Raw genomic sequence first — 16,341 nt, 5'->3', positions numbered from 1 at the left:
CTCACTCTGGGTCTAAACAAGCTCCAGAGCCGTTTTTGTATTGTGACAATGTGTTCTGATGTCAATCTGACCCAGGTACTAAGCGCACGCTGCAAGAGCTACACGCCGTCCCATAGCCAGGTATGCTTCTAGGATGTGGTAGACGTAAAGAATACCGTTTTGCCTGAAAATTTGCCTAGGTAAATAGAAATGTTAGAGGTACATTCTCCATGTTATCTACTACTCCAGAGCCTGGCCAAGAAGTGTACTGAGCATTCTCACAGGTTAGTGAAGTATTTTAGTTTGCTGAAAGTGTTTCAGATGTTCTGCGTGTGAACAGAAATCAAACAAAAACTCTGTATTGTTCACACTCTAGACAATATGTTTAACTGTTATATTACAGTTTGTAATTTTTAGCTTTTTGTCTTTTCAGAGTAATACAACACTACATATGTTACTTATTTAATAGAAGCTATGCAGTTAGATGTTGTTTGTGAGTAGCAGGTTAGAAGCGATGTAGTTCTCCACAGACTGACGACAATTAACTCTGAAAGGTCACCGAACACAAAGCAACTAGTCATCCTTTGTATTAGATTAAACAATTTCACTCCTGTTAGCACCTAGTTTCCTGTGAGGAAAAAAAACCCTCAAGTGATTAATTTATTGTTTTACTAAAGTACACATTTAGAGATGTCTTTAGTGATGACCTCAGACATGCAACCCACAGTGTTTCCATGGTGTCAGATAAGAGCAGGAAAAACCCATAATCATCACACAACCACCATTACCAGACAAGCCGAGGTATAAAATGACCACATAGCACAGTGTTTGAAGGGCAAATGCTGCAGTTAGTTATACAAATACAATTATACATAGAACAGAATCACATCACCGTTTCAGGGTTTATTGGAATTATGAACAGGTCTGAGTGTTCACATACTGTACCATGGGAAATTAGGTATTAGAGTGAATTTATAAGCTTTAGATGGGAACAGATTTAAAGAAATGACACTTTAACATCCAAGCTAAAGTTAGTTACATCGATTCGTTAGGAGTTGCAAAAAGCTTTTTTGATACCTTAATTTTCTTGGAGCAAAGAAATATTTTCTAAACTGGAATAACTGGCATGAATAAGGTCCTTTACAACTTTGATGATCTTACCCTGATATTCTTGGATCTCGTCTGGACCAGACTTCCACTGCGAACCACAAACACTGGAGCCCCATTCACCTCATTGTCAGCCTTGTGTCTCAGCCAATCCTCGTAGCCCTGTGAAGCACAACCAGTTACAAACTGCAGATGGCAGCTGGTTAAAATAATCTTATTTACTGACTATGGTTGTGTGTGTGGCACTACTAGAAACTGATCAGCAGAAGTGGCCACCAAATTTAACAAGTTATTCTAAACAAACTTGTTTAATGTCAGGAACAGGAATGCTTCAAATATTCTCAATCAATACTCTATAATTTCAAATGTGCTCTGTACAACAACAACTACAACAAAAAGCTTTGCCTACAAATAGACAATAATTAATGATGACGCATGCATGTTTGTTCCACATTTTCATGAGGAAGAGGAAGCTGCTATGTGGTTATGTTCTCACCTGTTTTATGGCAGTTACTGTGATCACAAAGAACAGAGGCAGGCCGCTGGTTACTGGGGAAGTTGGCGTATCTATCATTAACTTCAAAGAAAAATACAAAACAGAGAGTTTAGAGATGCTGCCAAACTAAAAAAGGGACTGTAAAAGTGGGAGTGGTTTTTGCAACAACGAGAAACTTGAAAAATACGACAGAAGTAGTGGCCAATGTGCATAAACAGGAAACCCGTGTAACTTCCCTTAAAGGTCAATGATCAGATAAGAACAAGTCTCACGAACACTTTTGAATTACTGTCTTTGTAAGCAGGGTCACTGGGATATTATATTTCCTCACCCCATATCCTGGTCTTAATAATCACAACGAAATGCAGAGCAAAGTGTGTGAAACTGAAGACCAAGCTAAAATGTTTTAGTTCCATTGAGCAGTGCTTTTATTAGTGGATATTGGTTTTGGATTGGGGGGGGGGGGGTGTTTATAAGCAGCTTTCTGGCAACTCTTTCACACTGTTGCGCTAATCTACAGGTGGAAGTAGTCATCCAATAAAAACAAAAAAAATTTCTCTAAAAAAAATCCTTGAGCAGACAAATGAGAAAGAAAGCAACATGAATGTAAACAATGCATGTTCATAAAAAAAACAAATGCACTGCAAACTTTTCATGTGAGGAAAATGTGCAACATTTGTTAGGCTTCAAGCGTAACCACAAAGGCTTTAGGCAAGCAACACTGAATGTAAAGTGAAACTTTGCTTAAAAGGAAGACGCCTCAAGGAAAAGATCAAAGATATCTTAACACTTTAACAAACACTTACTGTAAATGGCTACACTAACAGAAGAATTCACCAAACAGTCATCTAGAAACCCATCTAAAGCAATCTTTAAATGGTCAAATTGGCCATCTTAGAAAATGTCACGTTCACAATGCCAGGTTGAAAAGAGGCCCCTCTCTCAGTGATTTGAGGCTAAGCTGACTTCAGCCTCACTGACAACTTGAGTGGGTGAAATAGACAGAGTCAAGGCGATTGTTTTGGCTTCACTACACAGTGCCGAATAAATCAGAAGGCTAAAAATTTGAAAGCCAAATCCTACTTCAGCATACAATGACTGATGCACAGTGAAGGCCTAATGCTTAGGGCTGGCTGCAAAGACACACATATTACTAAGTGAGTAAGTGTGTCGCTTTCATACAGAGGCAGACCAGTCTCTGCTCTGGTACCTAGAAGTCGATGAGTCACTCAATGCTCGGAAGCACAAGAACGAGCACGGCATTTGTATTAAGAGGATGAAATACGTCAAGGAGTGTTCACATGCATTTGTGTGTCGTTACCTGTACAAGGAAGATAATGAGGAAGTAGAAGTTTGCTATCCTTCTGAACTGCTCAAACAGATTCTTGGGGACAAAATTCCAAACTGTATACTGAAATAAAAAAAAGAAAACATCTTTCAGGGTTTACTGGGACAGAATAATTGCTACTAAAGGTTCTTTTTTACTAAGTAAAATGGAGGAACTGAATTGCAAATACATAGATGGTGTATCTGGAGGTATTCAACCTACTGTAGCAACTGTTTATTAGAGCAGAAAAAAAAACCACTTTTACTGTGTCATATTTATACTGGCCATATTTAAGACCTTACATGAATACAATAATATAGTTAAATGATATTCTGATTACCCCTGTAAAAGATCTTGTCTATGGCTAGAGTGTTCACTAGCATTTCCAAATTGGAGGCTGAGATAAAGGAGTACAGCAGCTGTGCTGAATTAAAGTGTTCTTCAGATAAACTGCTCACTGGTTGCTCTGCGTAATTTACTCAGTATATGTGCTGTTTAAGTCTTTGTCTTACTTTATTAAGATAAAATGCTACAGACAGTTAGGTCCATAAGTTTCTGAGGAATGAAAGTTTTGGTAGTTTTACCTCTGTGCACCACCACAATGGATTTTAAAATCCAACAATCAAGACTTGAATCAAGTCCCAAATTTCCATAGGCTCAGAAGTAAAGAAGCATCATTTTAAATTACAGGAATTTTTAATACTTGAATGAAAATCCTTTGCTGTCAATGACTTCTGGATCATATGGACATCATCAATGCTGTGTTGAGATACTCTCTGAGCAGAGAGTATAGCCCTGTACACTTCACAATTCATCCTGCTGCTTCTATCAGCAGTCACATCATCAGTAAACACTAGCAGCCCAGTTCCACTACCACCCATACATGCCTGTGCTAGTGCCTGGGTTATTGTACTAGATTGTAGATGTGGCCCCTCCTGAAGTTCTTCTCATCTCCTGAAAGGTTTATTTTGGTTTTTCAGCATAATGATGGCATCCTTCACTTGCATCAAAAGCTGATTAGAGCTCATTTTAGGAGTTCCATTGACAAGCTATAATATACAAGTTCAATATTTGGAATCAACAGCCAATATATGTCACCCCCATTTATCATAAAATAATGAAGCCTCGCCTGAAACTGGTTGTCAGTTGTTTGTCCAATAACTTTTGAGCAGCTGAAAATGGGGACCATATATTAAAATGGCTGTGATTGCTAAGCAGTTAATGCAATGCTTTTGTTAAACCCTTTGAATCAAAGCTCTGCATTTCAAGCTAATCTTAATTGAAAAAAAATTCTATTGTTGTGTAAAGAGGAAAAATATAAAACACATATGGACCTAACTGTATGAGTACACACGAATGGCAGAATTAACCTTATCCAAAATCAGTTTGAAAGCAGGTGCTTTAACCCTGCCGTCAATCATTTAATCTACCGGCTAATCAATGACAGTCATGATTGCTGGAGGCAGGCCCTAGCTCCTTTTCTTTGTTATCCTTTTGTCTTGCCAGTGCTCTAGCTGACCTACTTAGCCTCTCACCAACACACAAGTTTTCTGTCTGTGCTAATCCTGTTATCAACAAATCACACTTTAAGCTTATCTCTCTCCTACCACACCAGAGATACACACTAATGTATTTAGCACTGGTCAACACTGGTGTCCGAAACCAGACTGATTTTAGAGTTTCTCTGAATGACAATTTTTCTGTAGCCATAGTTGCTGTGACTGCAAAATGTTAGCGTTCATATCAAGAGGGGTTTTTTTTCCCCTTGCACTTTTGACACAAATTTTAAGATCATAATTGTAACATACCTTGGATGAGATGATTCTGTTGTCGGCAAAGCGTTGTGGTATGTAGTGGCCATTCTGGGGGAAACGGTTAGCTACGTACACTGTCCTGGTATCACTCTGATGAGGGGGGTCAAAGCCCTGAGGGAGAAAAGGGTGAGGCAGAAACACCAGACAAGTGTAAGGAAAGGTTAAAAAAAAACTCCCCAAAAAACTGTATAGCTACCCAGATTTAAAACATCATCACTTCAACACATCATCACTTCAACACCACACTAACTATAAAATTGCAGTTAAGATCATAATATTGCAATGACATCATTATTTTAAACCAAGTTATTTAATACTGTTGGCGGTGTGATAAACCACTGCAAGTCTACACCGCACTAAAGTCCACCTGGAGCAACGTTTTGTGCTTCTATTCATTGTGGTTTCAGCTGCTGTATAGTTGGGAGTGTAAAGTGATTTCTCTGTGGGCTGTTATTTTGTCGAGTGCAGCACAGCTTAGTTTGGGGCTTGATAGATTTTACAGTAAGAGACAGAAAGAGACGCAATACCAGACATGATGCTACTGTTACAGAATGTAAATACACATATCAAGAGTGAGAATATGGCAATGTGGCATTCCTTGTTTTATGATGACTGTATGTTTCCATTTAAAAGCAAATTTCTGAAAAGCCAGCCATATGCAACAAACTTGGTAAAAATTTCTGCAGTTTTAGTATAGAGTCAAATAGGGCTGTTCGATATAACGATATATATCGGATGACGATATAAAAACGTCTATCGTTTCATTTTACGCTATCGTTTGTTTCGTGGTGTCGCAAAATAAACTGTTTACGGCAATATTTTTTCATCGTTTTGATGGTCACTGTAGTGGCTATATTAATTTCTTAAAGTTCTCTCTTTTTCTTATATTTAATATAACCACACTACAGACGGACAAGCGCCTGTTTTTATGCACGACGGTAAAACCATCGAGTGTCCGCTTGTTTATTGTCCACATAAACCTTTCACAATAAAGCTCAAGATCCTGTTGAGACTTTTCAAAATAAACTGAATCACGTGAAAGAGTATGCAGATTATTTACGGATGAGAAGCAAAAAAGAGCCATCAGGTGCTAAAAAATATACCTTAGACTAGGGCTGGGCGATATGACCCAAAATTCATATCTCGATATTTTTTAGCTGGATGGCGATATACGATATATATCTCGATTTTTTTTTTTTCAAGCCATAAGGTAAGAACAAAAAGAGAGTTCTTAGTCAAAGCTGTGTCCCAGATGTCACACAGGCACTTTTATTAACATACAGCGTAGATGTACATGAAGAAATTACTCAAAAATAAATTATCAGCATTTATTAAATAATAATGCTCCATAAATAAAAGAAACACAATGTTGTTTTTGTGCATAACAAAAAGCTCACAATTGTGCAGTCAAAATGTAAACTAAAAGATGCTGAGCATAATAACAAAGACAGACAGTTATTCACAGCTGCTCTATTCCCAAGTTCTACTGCGTGACTGACAGCCTTGAGTTTGAAATCCTCTTTGTAACCATGTCTCTTAAAAGGTGCCATTTATGGTTCTTATACACACACAATACGGTAATGTTACGTTGAAGCACAGTACGTATCACTCCGCGAGGCTCCACTACGGTAGCCGTAATGCTCCGACAATCCATCAAGCGGTGCGGCTCCGTAGCTTACCAAAGTCGTACTAAAACATTTTTTGACAGATTACTGAGCGCCCTGTACCACATAAAAACGGTTCGCGGTCAGTAAGCACAACCAGAATTCATACATAAGGTGCACTGTCGATTTTTGAGAAAATGAAAGGATTTTAGGCCATGCAGCCCCTGTGGGCTGCATGTCGTTAGCGCGGTTAGCTCGTTAGCGCGGTTAGCTCGCTAACACGTTGACGCCGTCCAGCCCCACGCACGGGGCGATCCGCGGTAACTCGTTAACGGAGATTTGCCGTGTTCATCTTGTCGTTGCCTGCAGGTGAAGCTATGGGGGAGGGGGAGTTGTGTTCAGTGAAGGAGAGGCGAGGCCGAGTAACGCAGCGTAGAGACAAAAATGGACGAAAGAGAGGCAAACTTGCGGCTCCACAAGTATAATTATAACGTAACATATACTATATCGATATAAACGATATTGTCACATCTTATATCTCGTATGAAAATATATCGATATTTTTAAAAAACTCGATATATCGCCCAGCTCTACCTTAGACTCAAACGTTAGAACAGGCTTTTCCCCGCAGCACGCTGTGTAATAAATACTTCCCAAAAAAAAGGCGTCCATTACAACTTATGTCTAAAAATGTACCGTTTCATGCATCGGTTAAAACACTCGACTCCAGGTACATGACACCCAGCTGGAAACACTTCACGCAAGTCGAGCTGCCCGAGATTCACAGAATTTACAGAAAATGTTACATTCTTGTGATTTATATCGTTATTGGGACGATAGATGTCTTATATCGGGATATGAGATTTTGGTCATATCGCACAGCCCTAGAGTCAAATCATTTTCACTTTTTCAGACAGTTAGACAACATAACACATTTATGAAAGCAAAACAACTTTACAAGCAATGCCATCAACTTGAATGCAGACAAGCCTTATTGCAAACAATGTGGTAAGGCCTCCCATATGGAAAAGAAATAGTAAAAACCTATATGATTTACTCATGAAAGTGGCCACTTTCTCATTACTCTCATATATTGTTTTAGTAAGTATCCAAAAAATACACGTTTCATTATATAATTTTTCAAGGGATCTTATATCTGTTTTCACTCTTGTATGCTTTTCATACAAGTTTCACACAAGACAGATACAAACTTTATAAGATTTATATATATCTTTTCCATATGGGCTGAATAACTAGATCAGAACAGCTGGTGTAAATCCCGCTTACCATAAAGATATAGTCATCAGTGAGTGGGGTTGAGGGACCTGGGAAGGGATCTCAAGACTGGATTGTAGGTCGCTGACCATTGGTATCGTAAGCCACCAACTCTGTTCAGTGAGTGGCATAGATGGTTTCTTTTATTCCTCTTACAAACCATATATCTTCTCTGTTTTTGGACTGATAAGTCTTGAGATCTATTCTCAGGTGCCTTAACCCCCACTCACATCAGGTGACCTCAGTAGGTCACATGATAGGGTGGGGAAAGGTGTCACAGTGGTTTGACCCGAAATGATGGTAATGGCCGATGCCTTTTTTCATATCTTGGCTTATGTGATGACACAGCTAATAGTGGGTCAACAACCACTTCCTAAGCGACAACCTCAACTGGAGATAAATACCTTGGACTTAGAACTGAAAAAGTCTCTTAAATATGAGGAAAAACATCTTTTAAAAAACAAACAAACCTGCTTTTCAAGCTCTTTAGACTTCCATGTTGTTGTTAACTGAGAACTACACAGACACGTTCATATTGTGCACCTCAATTTTTTCTGACCTGCTGCATTCTACCATGGCTGCTGCATCTGGGTTGAAGACACGAGGGTATGATCATGTTGGTTTTTACTGCCATAATAATGATATTTCAGTACAGAAGCTCAGAGATATCTCCCTCAGATATACAGAGGGAGATGTTGCAACAGTTCAAAAAACTTGAAAGTCTTTGCTTCCACTTTTGACTTCTTGTCTTCCTACATTGGCACTTAAGTGGCAGTATTGTATGAGTGGCGACACATATCGTTCAGGTGAGAACGATGAGGTATCGTGCTGTACCTCATCTGCTTCAGGGTTTGCTGTGTTGTGTTCAGGACAGTGCTGTGTTTGGACTCTCAGCTAGTCTGCTCATTGTTTGTGATATAAGTGGAGGATATGATTAGACAGTTTTTGATATATTTCAGACACATTGTTATAATACTGCAACAGAATTATGTGCCATACATTCATAATTCCCTCTGTTGCATAAACAAACTGCAGGACATCTGCATTTGAGGCCATGCTCTAATTGCAATCTGTCTCCAACACAAATCTGTCCAAAGCTAACTTCCATACTTAAATACTCTGGTTGAACTATATGTAATTACATAACAACCTTTCATGTTTTACTTGCAGATTAAAATTTCACATCTCCATTTCTTTTTAAAGCAGCACTTGTTTAAAGTCACTTGCAAATATTTCATAAACATGCTACTTAAAATGTACCTCTAACATATTTACATTCAGATTGAGCAATTCAAATCTCCAGCATATTCTGGCAGGTCTTTTATAGTCACTACACCCTCAACAGGTAAGAAAAATAACACCAATGACAAACAAGGTGAACTTTTCAACGAGTGACATTTCTAAGATATTCTGGCACTGACTGGTCTGACAAACCCCACCCAACTGCTGTACACAGACGACTAAAGGAGGCGTTTCCTATCATTCACAAATGTAAGTGACGCAATACACACACCCAAACACACAAAAAGGAATGTATCTGGGTCACGTCACTACACTCCCAGAAAGATCAACCTCTGTTCAGGGACACATGTAAACCATTAGCACCCATCTTTGTAATGTTCTCAGTCTCTTCATCTTTCTCCCATCTGACCGTCGTGAAAATTAATGCAGCACATGCAGTTCAATGACTGAATAACAGAACATCTGTTAGCCTTTAGCTCATATGACTTTGTCATACAGTAACGCAGCCAATGGGCAATGCAGGTGATGGCATAAAATCAGTTATCCACTTGTGGAAACAATATTTTCAGTATTCTTCATTTATTTTTTGTATTACTTGCTCACAGTAGGGCTGGGGGATATGGCCTAAAATCTATATCACGGTATAATTTGAAGCATGTGCGGTAACGATATACTGTATATCGCGATATATTCTTTTCTTCTGAATAACATATTTTACACACTATAAGGCACACTTAAAATCCTTTCATTTTCTCAAAAATCGACAGTGTGCCTTATGTATGAATTCTGGTTGTGCTTACTGACCTCAAAACAGATTTTATGTAGTACACGGCACTCAAAAATCTGTCAAAAATGTTTTAGTACGACTTTGGTAAGCTACGAAGCCGCACCGCCTGATGGATTGTCGGAGCATTACGGCTACCGTAGTCAGGAGCCTCGCGGGGTAATCTGGGTCCAAAACTCCATCTGCTTCAGGTCCCAAAGTCAAACGAACACTGCGGCATCACTGAGAGTTAAAAACTGTCTAAATTCTTTCATCTTTAATAAAATGATCAGCATTGCTGCTTTACCAGGTGTAACAATTAAGTTTAACATCCAGGCATCCATGAAAACAGAATTTATTAAATTCAACGGAGTTAGAAGTTAGCAGGAAGTTAGCTCGCTAGCTTCTACCTAAACATGATATGCCATGTTCTGACTGAGAGATATCTGAAAAAATTAAAACGTACAGCTCTGCTATCACTTCGAACATAAATGAAGACAGAAAACTAAGCAGTGACGTTTGTAGGGTTACTGAAGTTGGACTAGCTGGGTTATAATGATGTCCTACATAATCGCTAGCAAAACAGCTACGTTAGCATAACATTAGCACAGTGAAGCTGAAGGATGAACGCTAACTTTTTTCCACTCGATAAAAGTTAACGTGAGGGTTTCTGGTGGTTAAGGACAAATGCAATTGCATAGCAGGATGCTATAAACGGACCAAACTTCAGTCAGGAGAACAACTGAGATAATCCATCCACAATATGAGGTTAGTCAATAATATACTGCAACAACATGGGAATAGAGCGGCTGCGAGAGAATTCGGCATTAATGAATCAATGGTACGGAACGATAGGAAGCGCAGTTTTTGGCTTTCCTCATATTCCAAAAGTGCTTCGTCTCTTTGCTATTACTGTCGCCCGGCATAATTTGCAGATGATGTTGTTTGCAGCTGCTGCAATGCTTTCGACCAAAACAGGCGCAGCTTGATGATGACACCATCAACATGCGCTATCGTAGTAGAGCGGTATAGTAAAAATCTCTACCGTTGGCCAAATTTACATCGTTTCTACCGTATACCGTTTATACCGCCCACCCCTAGCTCACAGCTTTAAAAAAAAAGGGCAGAGAAAAAAAAGAGGGAAAATTTTCTCTCTCTCTTTTTCTGCATTTACATTTATAAAACGACATAAACACTGATCAATTAACCACTGCAGCAACTTTAAGAAACTGTTGTTCAACAGTTATTTGATCTACACAGCTCAGTAGGCATTGTTGAAAGTACACGAAGAAGCTGAATTCTGCATTGTAGTAACACCATGGCCAATTAGGATTTTGAAGAAGTGGTTGCAGAATTAAGGAAAGGGCACACAGGCACTGAGCCCCAAGATGTTTTACGTGTGTGTGTTTACACATGTAAAACATGTTGGGGCTCAGTAACATAAATACCCTGAGCCCCTGGCATCCTCCGATCACAAGACAGGGAGTGCATTTCCCATTGGCTTAAATAATCTACTATGGATTTCGTTAAGTAGTCTGTAGTTTGAAGGGAAGACACCAACTTGTCTGCAAACACTCATTTACTGACGGCTGAGCAGCAGTTTAAAAAAACAAAACAAAACAAAACAGAGGTCTATTTGACCGGATCCTGAAACAAAGTGGGCAACAGGGCTGGGAACATCTTAAAGAGGACATGAAACCCTAAACATATGAAGGCTAATATATATATATATATATATATATATATTTTTTTTTTTTTAAACATACACACTGTCCTCATTTATTAAGTGTTTTACAAACTCGGACATTACAGCTAAAAGGGTGGATTTGTCTTAGTGAGATATTTGTCCTTTACTTCAAGTTAATGGGTAACTGGAGATTGGAAAGAAGGTAGAATTAAGCATTTTGTTTTCTTGTTTGTCCCAGTAGCACTGCATTAAAAAAAATGTCTTGGATTGGAATGAAAAAGTAGACAAAAGTTTAATGATTAAATTAAACCAGTAAGCCATTAAGTTAATGGTTTACCGCACAAGTGTTATTTGTAGTAGTATAAAAATGCAATATGTCTATTGCAACTTTTCTAGTCTCATTAGTAATGGCAAACAACAGCTCACTGTGAATTCTTAACCAGGGATATTTTACTGTTCTCTTTTTAAAGAAAATGAAACTACAGATGGTGAGGGGCCAAGAAGTAACTTTTGTAAGCCAAAAAATTCCCCACAGGCAGCAAAGCAACAGATGAGTCACTGAAATTAGTCAATCCTTACAGAGAGCTTAAAGCAGTTACAAATTTTAACAGTGCAAACATCATGCTTAACACACCTTTACGCAACTGCTGTGAGCAATCCAGACAACGGTTACTGGAGATTTACTCTGTTCTTATTTGCCACCCAGTTTTTCAGGCAACTGTGGAAATTGCCTGAGCACGTCACGGAACTAACATTTAAGTTACCCGATCATTAATATCTTGGTGAACAATAACTACAGTTAAGATGACTGATGGCCAAATACATAAAAACCTGCGTAGCTCTAACAAACATGTTCTCATGTTAAAGAGAACATTGAGAAGCACCTCAGTCGATGCTTCTGCAAGTCCAGGATTACGGCTTTAACAGGATCCGTTTTCTCTATAGTTCAGCGTTAAGCTAATTACACTTCAAACAAACTGCATGTAATTGTCGACTTCCCCCATTCAGTTGCAACCTAACAACAGACCGACACTATCTTTTAGCCATCTTGACACACACCAAAGTTAAATAGGTACAACTCACCGCCCTACAATTTTGGTCACGCTGCAGTCTGCAACCACTAGTGTGACTATGGCTATGGAAATATAATTATTTTACCTGAACAACAGTCCAAGGACTAAAAGATATTCTGTATTTTTGTATATGATACAGAAAAACTTCAAATTTTGACATTTGGCACCAAGCACAAACTTGGCATTTGTGCTTAAAAATGACTAATTTTATGCTAATTCAATTCACAAGGTAGCTGCCAAAGCATTTTGTGGATCCAATGCAGCTCTGCTATATAAGATTACAGATTTCTGCAGTGCAGCAGGAAGTTTATCTAATGAAGGCTCTGTAGACATTTGTTTGGATAGACATAACAAGAAGAGGTTGACTTATTTTAAAATAAAATATTCCTAAACAGTTGAAAATGGTTTGGTTGTTTTGAGGACCAGCAGTAATAAGCCGAACACCTAAGGTGAAGTCTAGAGTGAAAAGTGCAGTAATTTATGACATTCTATTTCTATAGCACAAATGTCTGAAAACTGCTTGCCAATCTGAGAGTGGATGGATACAAGTAACAGATGAGTAATAGATACTTTTACTCCTGCTGGGTTTACTCAATTTTCAACACCACTACCAGGTGTACCTCACAATTTTGAGTTAAACACCTTCACGTAACCATATATGCATTGAATATATTTTGAACATTGTATGAAAAATGAACATTATACAACTGAAAATGAAGATAAAAGTAGACTTATAACTAAAAACTATAAAGCTGAAATCAGCTTGTTTTGATCCATTGACTCTATACCCCCATCAATTTGAAGGCTGACAGGTAATTAGTCCCCACATAAAGCCTACAAGTCCCACAATGCCTTGGGGGAACACCCCTGAATAATGGCAACGCAACACAACCAAGGAGTCATATTACAGACAAAGTGGCACTTAATCAAACGCAATGAGCTAAATGGAAATGTTAACAAAAAAGTGAGGTGGCTGTAAAAAGAAAAAAACAAAGGGGGGGGGGGGGGGGGGGGGCAATAAACAGTATGTACTCATGTACAGTGGGTACTAGTTTTAAACATAAGACTGATGACAACAGCAATGCAATAAAATAAACTGCATATAAGCTAAACTGATGGAGTACATCACCAAATATAAAATATTATTAAAAAAATATTGTTGTGCAACCCACAGCAACAGAGTAGTCAGAGCAGGGCTAGAGAGTAAGGAATGATATTTTATCATGGGTGACATAAGATAGTTAATCAGGATGTTTTATTGCTGTGTGTCAGTGGATTATTACAAGGGCTGCTGCAGCAATATCCAGGAAAGAGCCTGAATGACACTCAAAAAAATGTAGGAAACTCCCATTTGCTCAATGGGCTACAGGATGAGTAGTATAGACAGATGTTTTTTTTCCTTTTGCTCATTTGCGCTCGAGAGTTGCTCTATTTTCATGATTATTTCATGATTATATCATGAGTAACGTGACTTGGTAAAGCAAGGGTAATTCATTAAATACTTCTCTCATAGTGCACTTAAACTATATACAAAACCTCATGAAGACTTATACCAGTCTTTTTAATATCTGTCAGCAATAACATACAGACCTTAAGTCTCCATAAAGACATCTAGAAAACCCAGTTTCCAGGCTTGCAAACTAATATGTCAAAGACTTTGCTTTTTTGCTACCATTCCTCGTGCTTTAATTTCTGGTTTGTTTTATAGTGTAACTGAAGCAAGACTGACAATGAAAACCCGTCACATCTCTCTCCCCCCTCTCCCTTTTCATGCCACCAGAAAGAGCTGATAAATAGTATGAGTGAACAAACATCCCCATTCTACCGTCCAGCTGATATTTGGGTCAGACTAATGCCCCTGAACAAACTTTTTCATTAGGCCAGCTGTATTAAGATGCATTTTAATTACACTTTTAATTAAGCAGCCAGGTCAATTAGGCGGGATGGGTCAAATGAGCTGAGCTATCTTAAATTAGGAGGAGGCTATGTACCATTTCTAAATAGACCCCTAACTCTCTGTGGTGCTCTTAATCTCCAAAAGCAAAAAGGTTTTTTTTTTTTTTTTTTTTAAACAGGCAAACTTGAAGCTGAGCATGACTCATATAATTTAATAAGTGTCACTTTAACTTAACCTTAACTACAGAGAGTGCACAGTGAGCGGGGAGAGGTCAAAAACACCCCCAACACTGATTAAACTCAGTAGACATGGTGACATCAACAGTTTGTGTGTGGCTAATCTCATAATATGCAATCACTCATTCATTCACATGGCTCTTCACCACTGGTCACGCCACTCTCATTTGCCGATCACTGAATGTGCTTCTTATCCCAACTCTGCTTAAACAAAGTTAAATGACCACACAGACCTTCATGATTACAGCCACAAGCACCGTGACACTGTAGCTTTCTTCAGCCATAATTCAGAACTCGTTCTTTCTACTGTACCAAAACGGGCCACTATTGTGGTTTAACTGATGCCTTCGCCCGTCAATGCGTCACGACTGTCATGTTTGTAGGCAAACAACAGGTGATTATAGCAGAAACAGGATGCGGTGTGACGAATCAAATCAGTTCAATTTCAAATAATACATACAGATATAGATCATGTAACGAAAGCAGAGAACAAAGAAGTGGGCCGAAATAAAGTTAAACACAAGCTAACGTCAATTATTACCCTCGAGTGTTGAGGCTTACGTGTTAACTAGCTCAGTTAAAGATAGTTTATTAGTCCCCTGAACAAACATTAAATAGAACATTTGAAACTGAGCTCAGTCTAAGCGAAAGTTGAGCGTTAACACTAGATAAAAGCAAGCCAGAGACGCTTTATAACTTTGCCAAGTTTGACGTTGTTAGCCAGCTAGCTAGTGTTAAGGTAGTTAACTCTCAGGTGCATTTAGTAACGGAAATCACCTGACAGTTGTTAAAATGCTATCAAAGTTCGAACCAAACTTATACCTCAAGCTCAAATTTGAACTCAACCAATGTCCCTTGTTGAGGTCTAAACTCTTTATTACTGACAGCTAGCAGATAAGGTAATTGTTAGCTAACGTAACCTACACCTGACTGTCATCAAGGGGAAATGGAATGTTTTGAACACATCAGCAACAGCTAATTGGCTAGGTTAGCTTGCTCTCTAAATAAAGTTTATTCTGCTTTCCGCGGGCTAAGCCTTACAATACGTAAGGAGACTGGCTGCTGTGGCGAACTAATAAGAGGAAAGCGGTATGTATGAAGAAGATGGGACGTGCGGTTTCATTTACCAGCTGCTGTCGTATCCACCGAAGCATCCTTGCAGAATACGTTCCAAGTACCCAGCACAGTCGCTAGCCCAGCGCTAGCAACTAGCTACTCCAACAAAACCGTCCCGAAACATAAATATTTCCCCCGAGAGGCAATCCTTCTCGGTCGCATTACGCGACACATTCACACGGCGCCACTGTGCTATAAGATGCATTCAATCTTTCCCATTCACGGTAATGTCCGACAAAAACAATTTCTGGTTTTAAAAGAAGTGACAGACGGCTGGCCACAGAGTCCCACCGAGCAGCGCTGCTACATCTCTCCTCTGCCACGATCACTTTTCCTCTGCCAGCAGCCTCAGCCTGTGCAGATACAGCTCTGGCTGCTCTCCGGTGGCCTTTGCACGCCCCCTGCCTGTCTGCATTTACAAATGATAGCTAGATAGACTGACAGATACAGTAGCTGGATAGATATTTTCCATACTGTGCGGGATAGACCTCACTCTACATAGTTCATAGTGTGTATAAGAATTTCAGCTGTGCTATTAAAGTGCAGATGTATGGTATAATAGGGATCGTGCAAGGTTCTCCAGGTAGCTTACTAGGCAGCTAGCGAATGTTGTTTGACTTGGAGCTGGAAATTGTGTTTAGGCGCATTTGTTTTATTCTAGTGTATCTTAAATATCTTAATAGACTGTTTATTTATCATCTTCTGAAGTAAAACCTAACTACCTA

The 16,341-nt window shown here is 38.9% G+C and overlaps 1 protein-coding gene across 4 annotated transcripts in view; it reads right to left on the bottom strand.

Moving 5' to 3' along the window:
• The window catches only part of atp11b (ATPase phospholipid transporting 11B), a 51,322-nt gene extending 35,379 nt beyond the window's left edge, over positions 1-15,943 (bottom strand). For all 4 annotated transcript variants that reach the window (XR_010091421.1, XR_010091419.1, XR_010091420.1 and 1 more), the window contains exons 1-5: positions 15,628-15,943; positions 4,718-4,834; positions 2,904-2,993; positions 1,583-1,663; positions 1,141-1,248 (exon numbers count right to left, since the gene is read on the bottom strand). Coding sequence is in view for 1 of the 4 variants with exons in the window: in XM_063460855.1 (XP_063316925.1) it covers positions 1,141-1,248; positions 1,583-1,663; positions 2,904-2,993; positions 4,718-4,834; positions 15,628-15,654 (423 nt within the window). In the remaining 3 variants the exon portion in view is untranslated. The remainder of the gene's footprint in view (positions 1-1,140; positions 1,249-1,582; positions 1,664-2,903; positions 2,994-4,717; positions 4,835-15,627) is intronic.
• Between the last annotated feature and the right edge of the window lie 398 nt (positions 15,944-16,341).

Source organism: Pelmatolapia mariae, linkage group LG17 (genome assembly GCF_036321145.2).
Source record: "Pelmatolapia mariae isolate MD_Pm_ZW linkage group LG17, Pm_UMD_F_2, whole genome shotgun sequence".
NCBI lineage: Eukaryota > Metazoa > Chordata > Actinopteri > Cichliformes > Cichlidae > Pelmatolapia > Pelmatolapia mariae.
The sequence above is the reverse complement of the archived record's forward strand: the minus strand, read 5'-3'. Positions and strand labels throughout refer to the sequence as shown.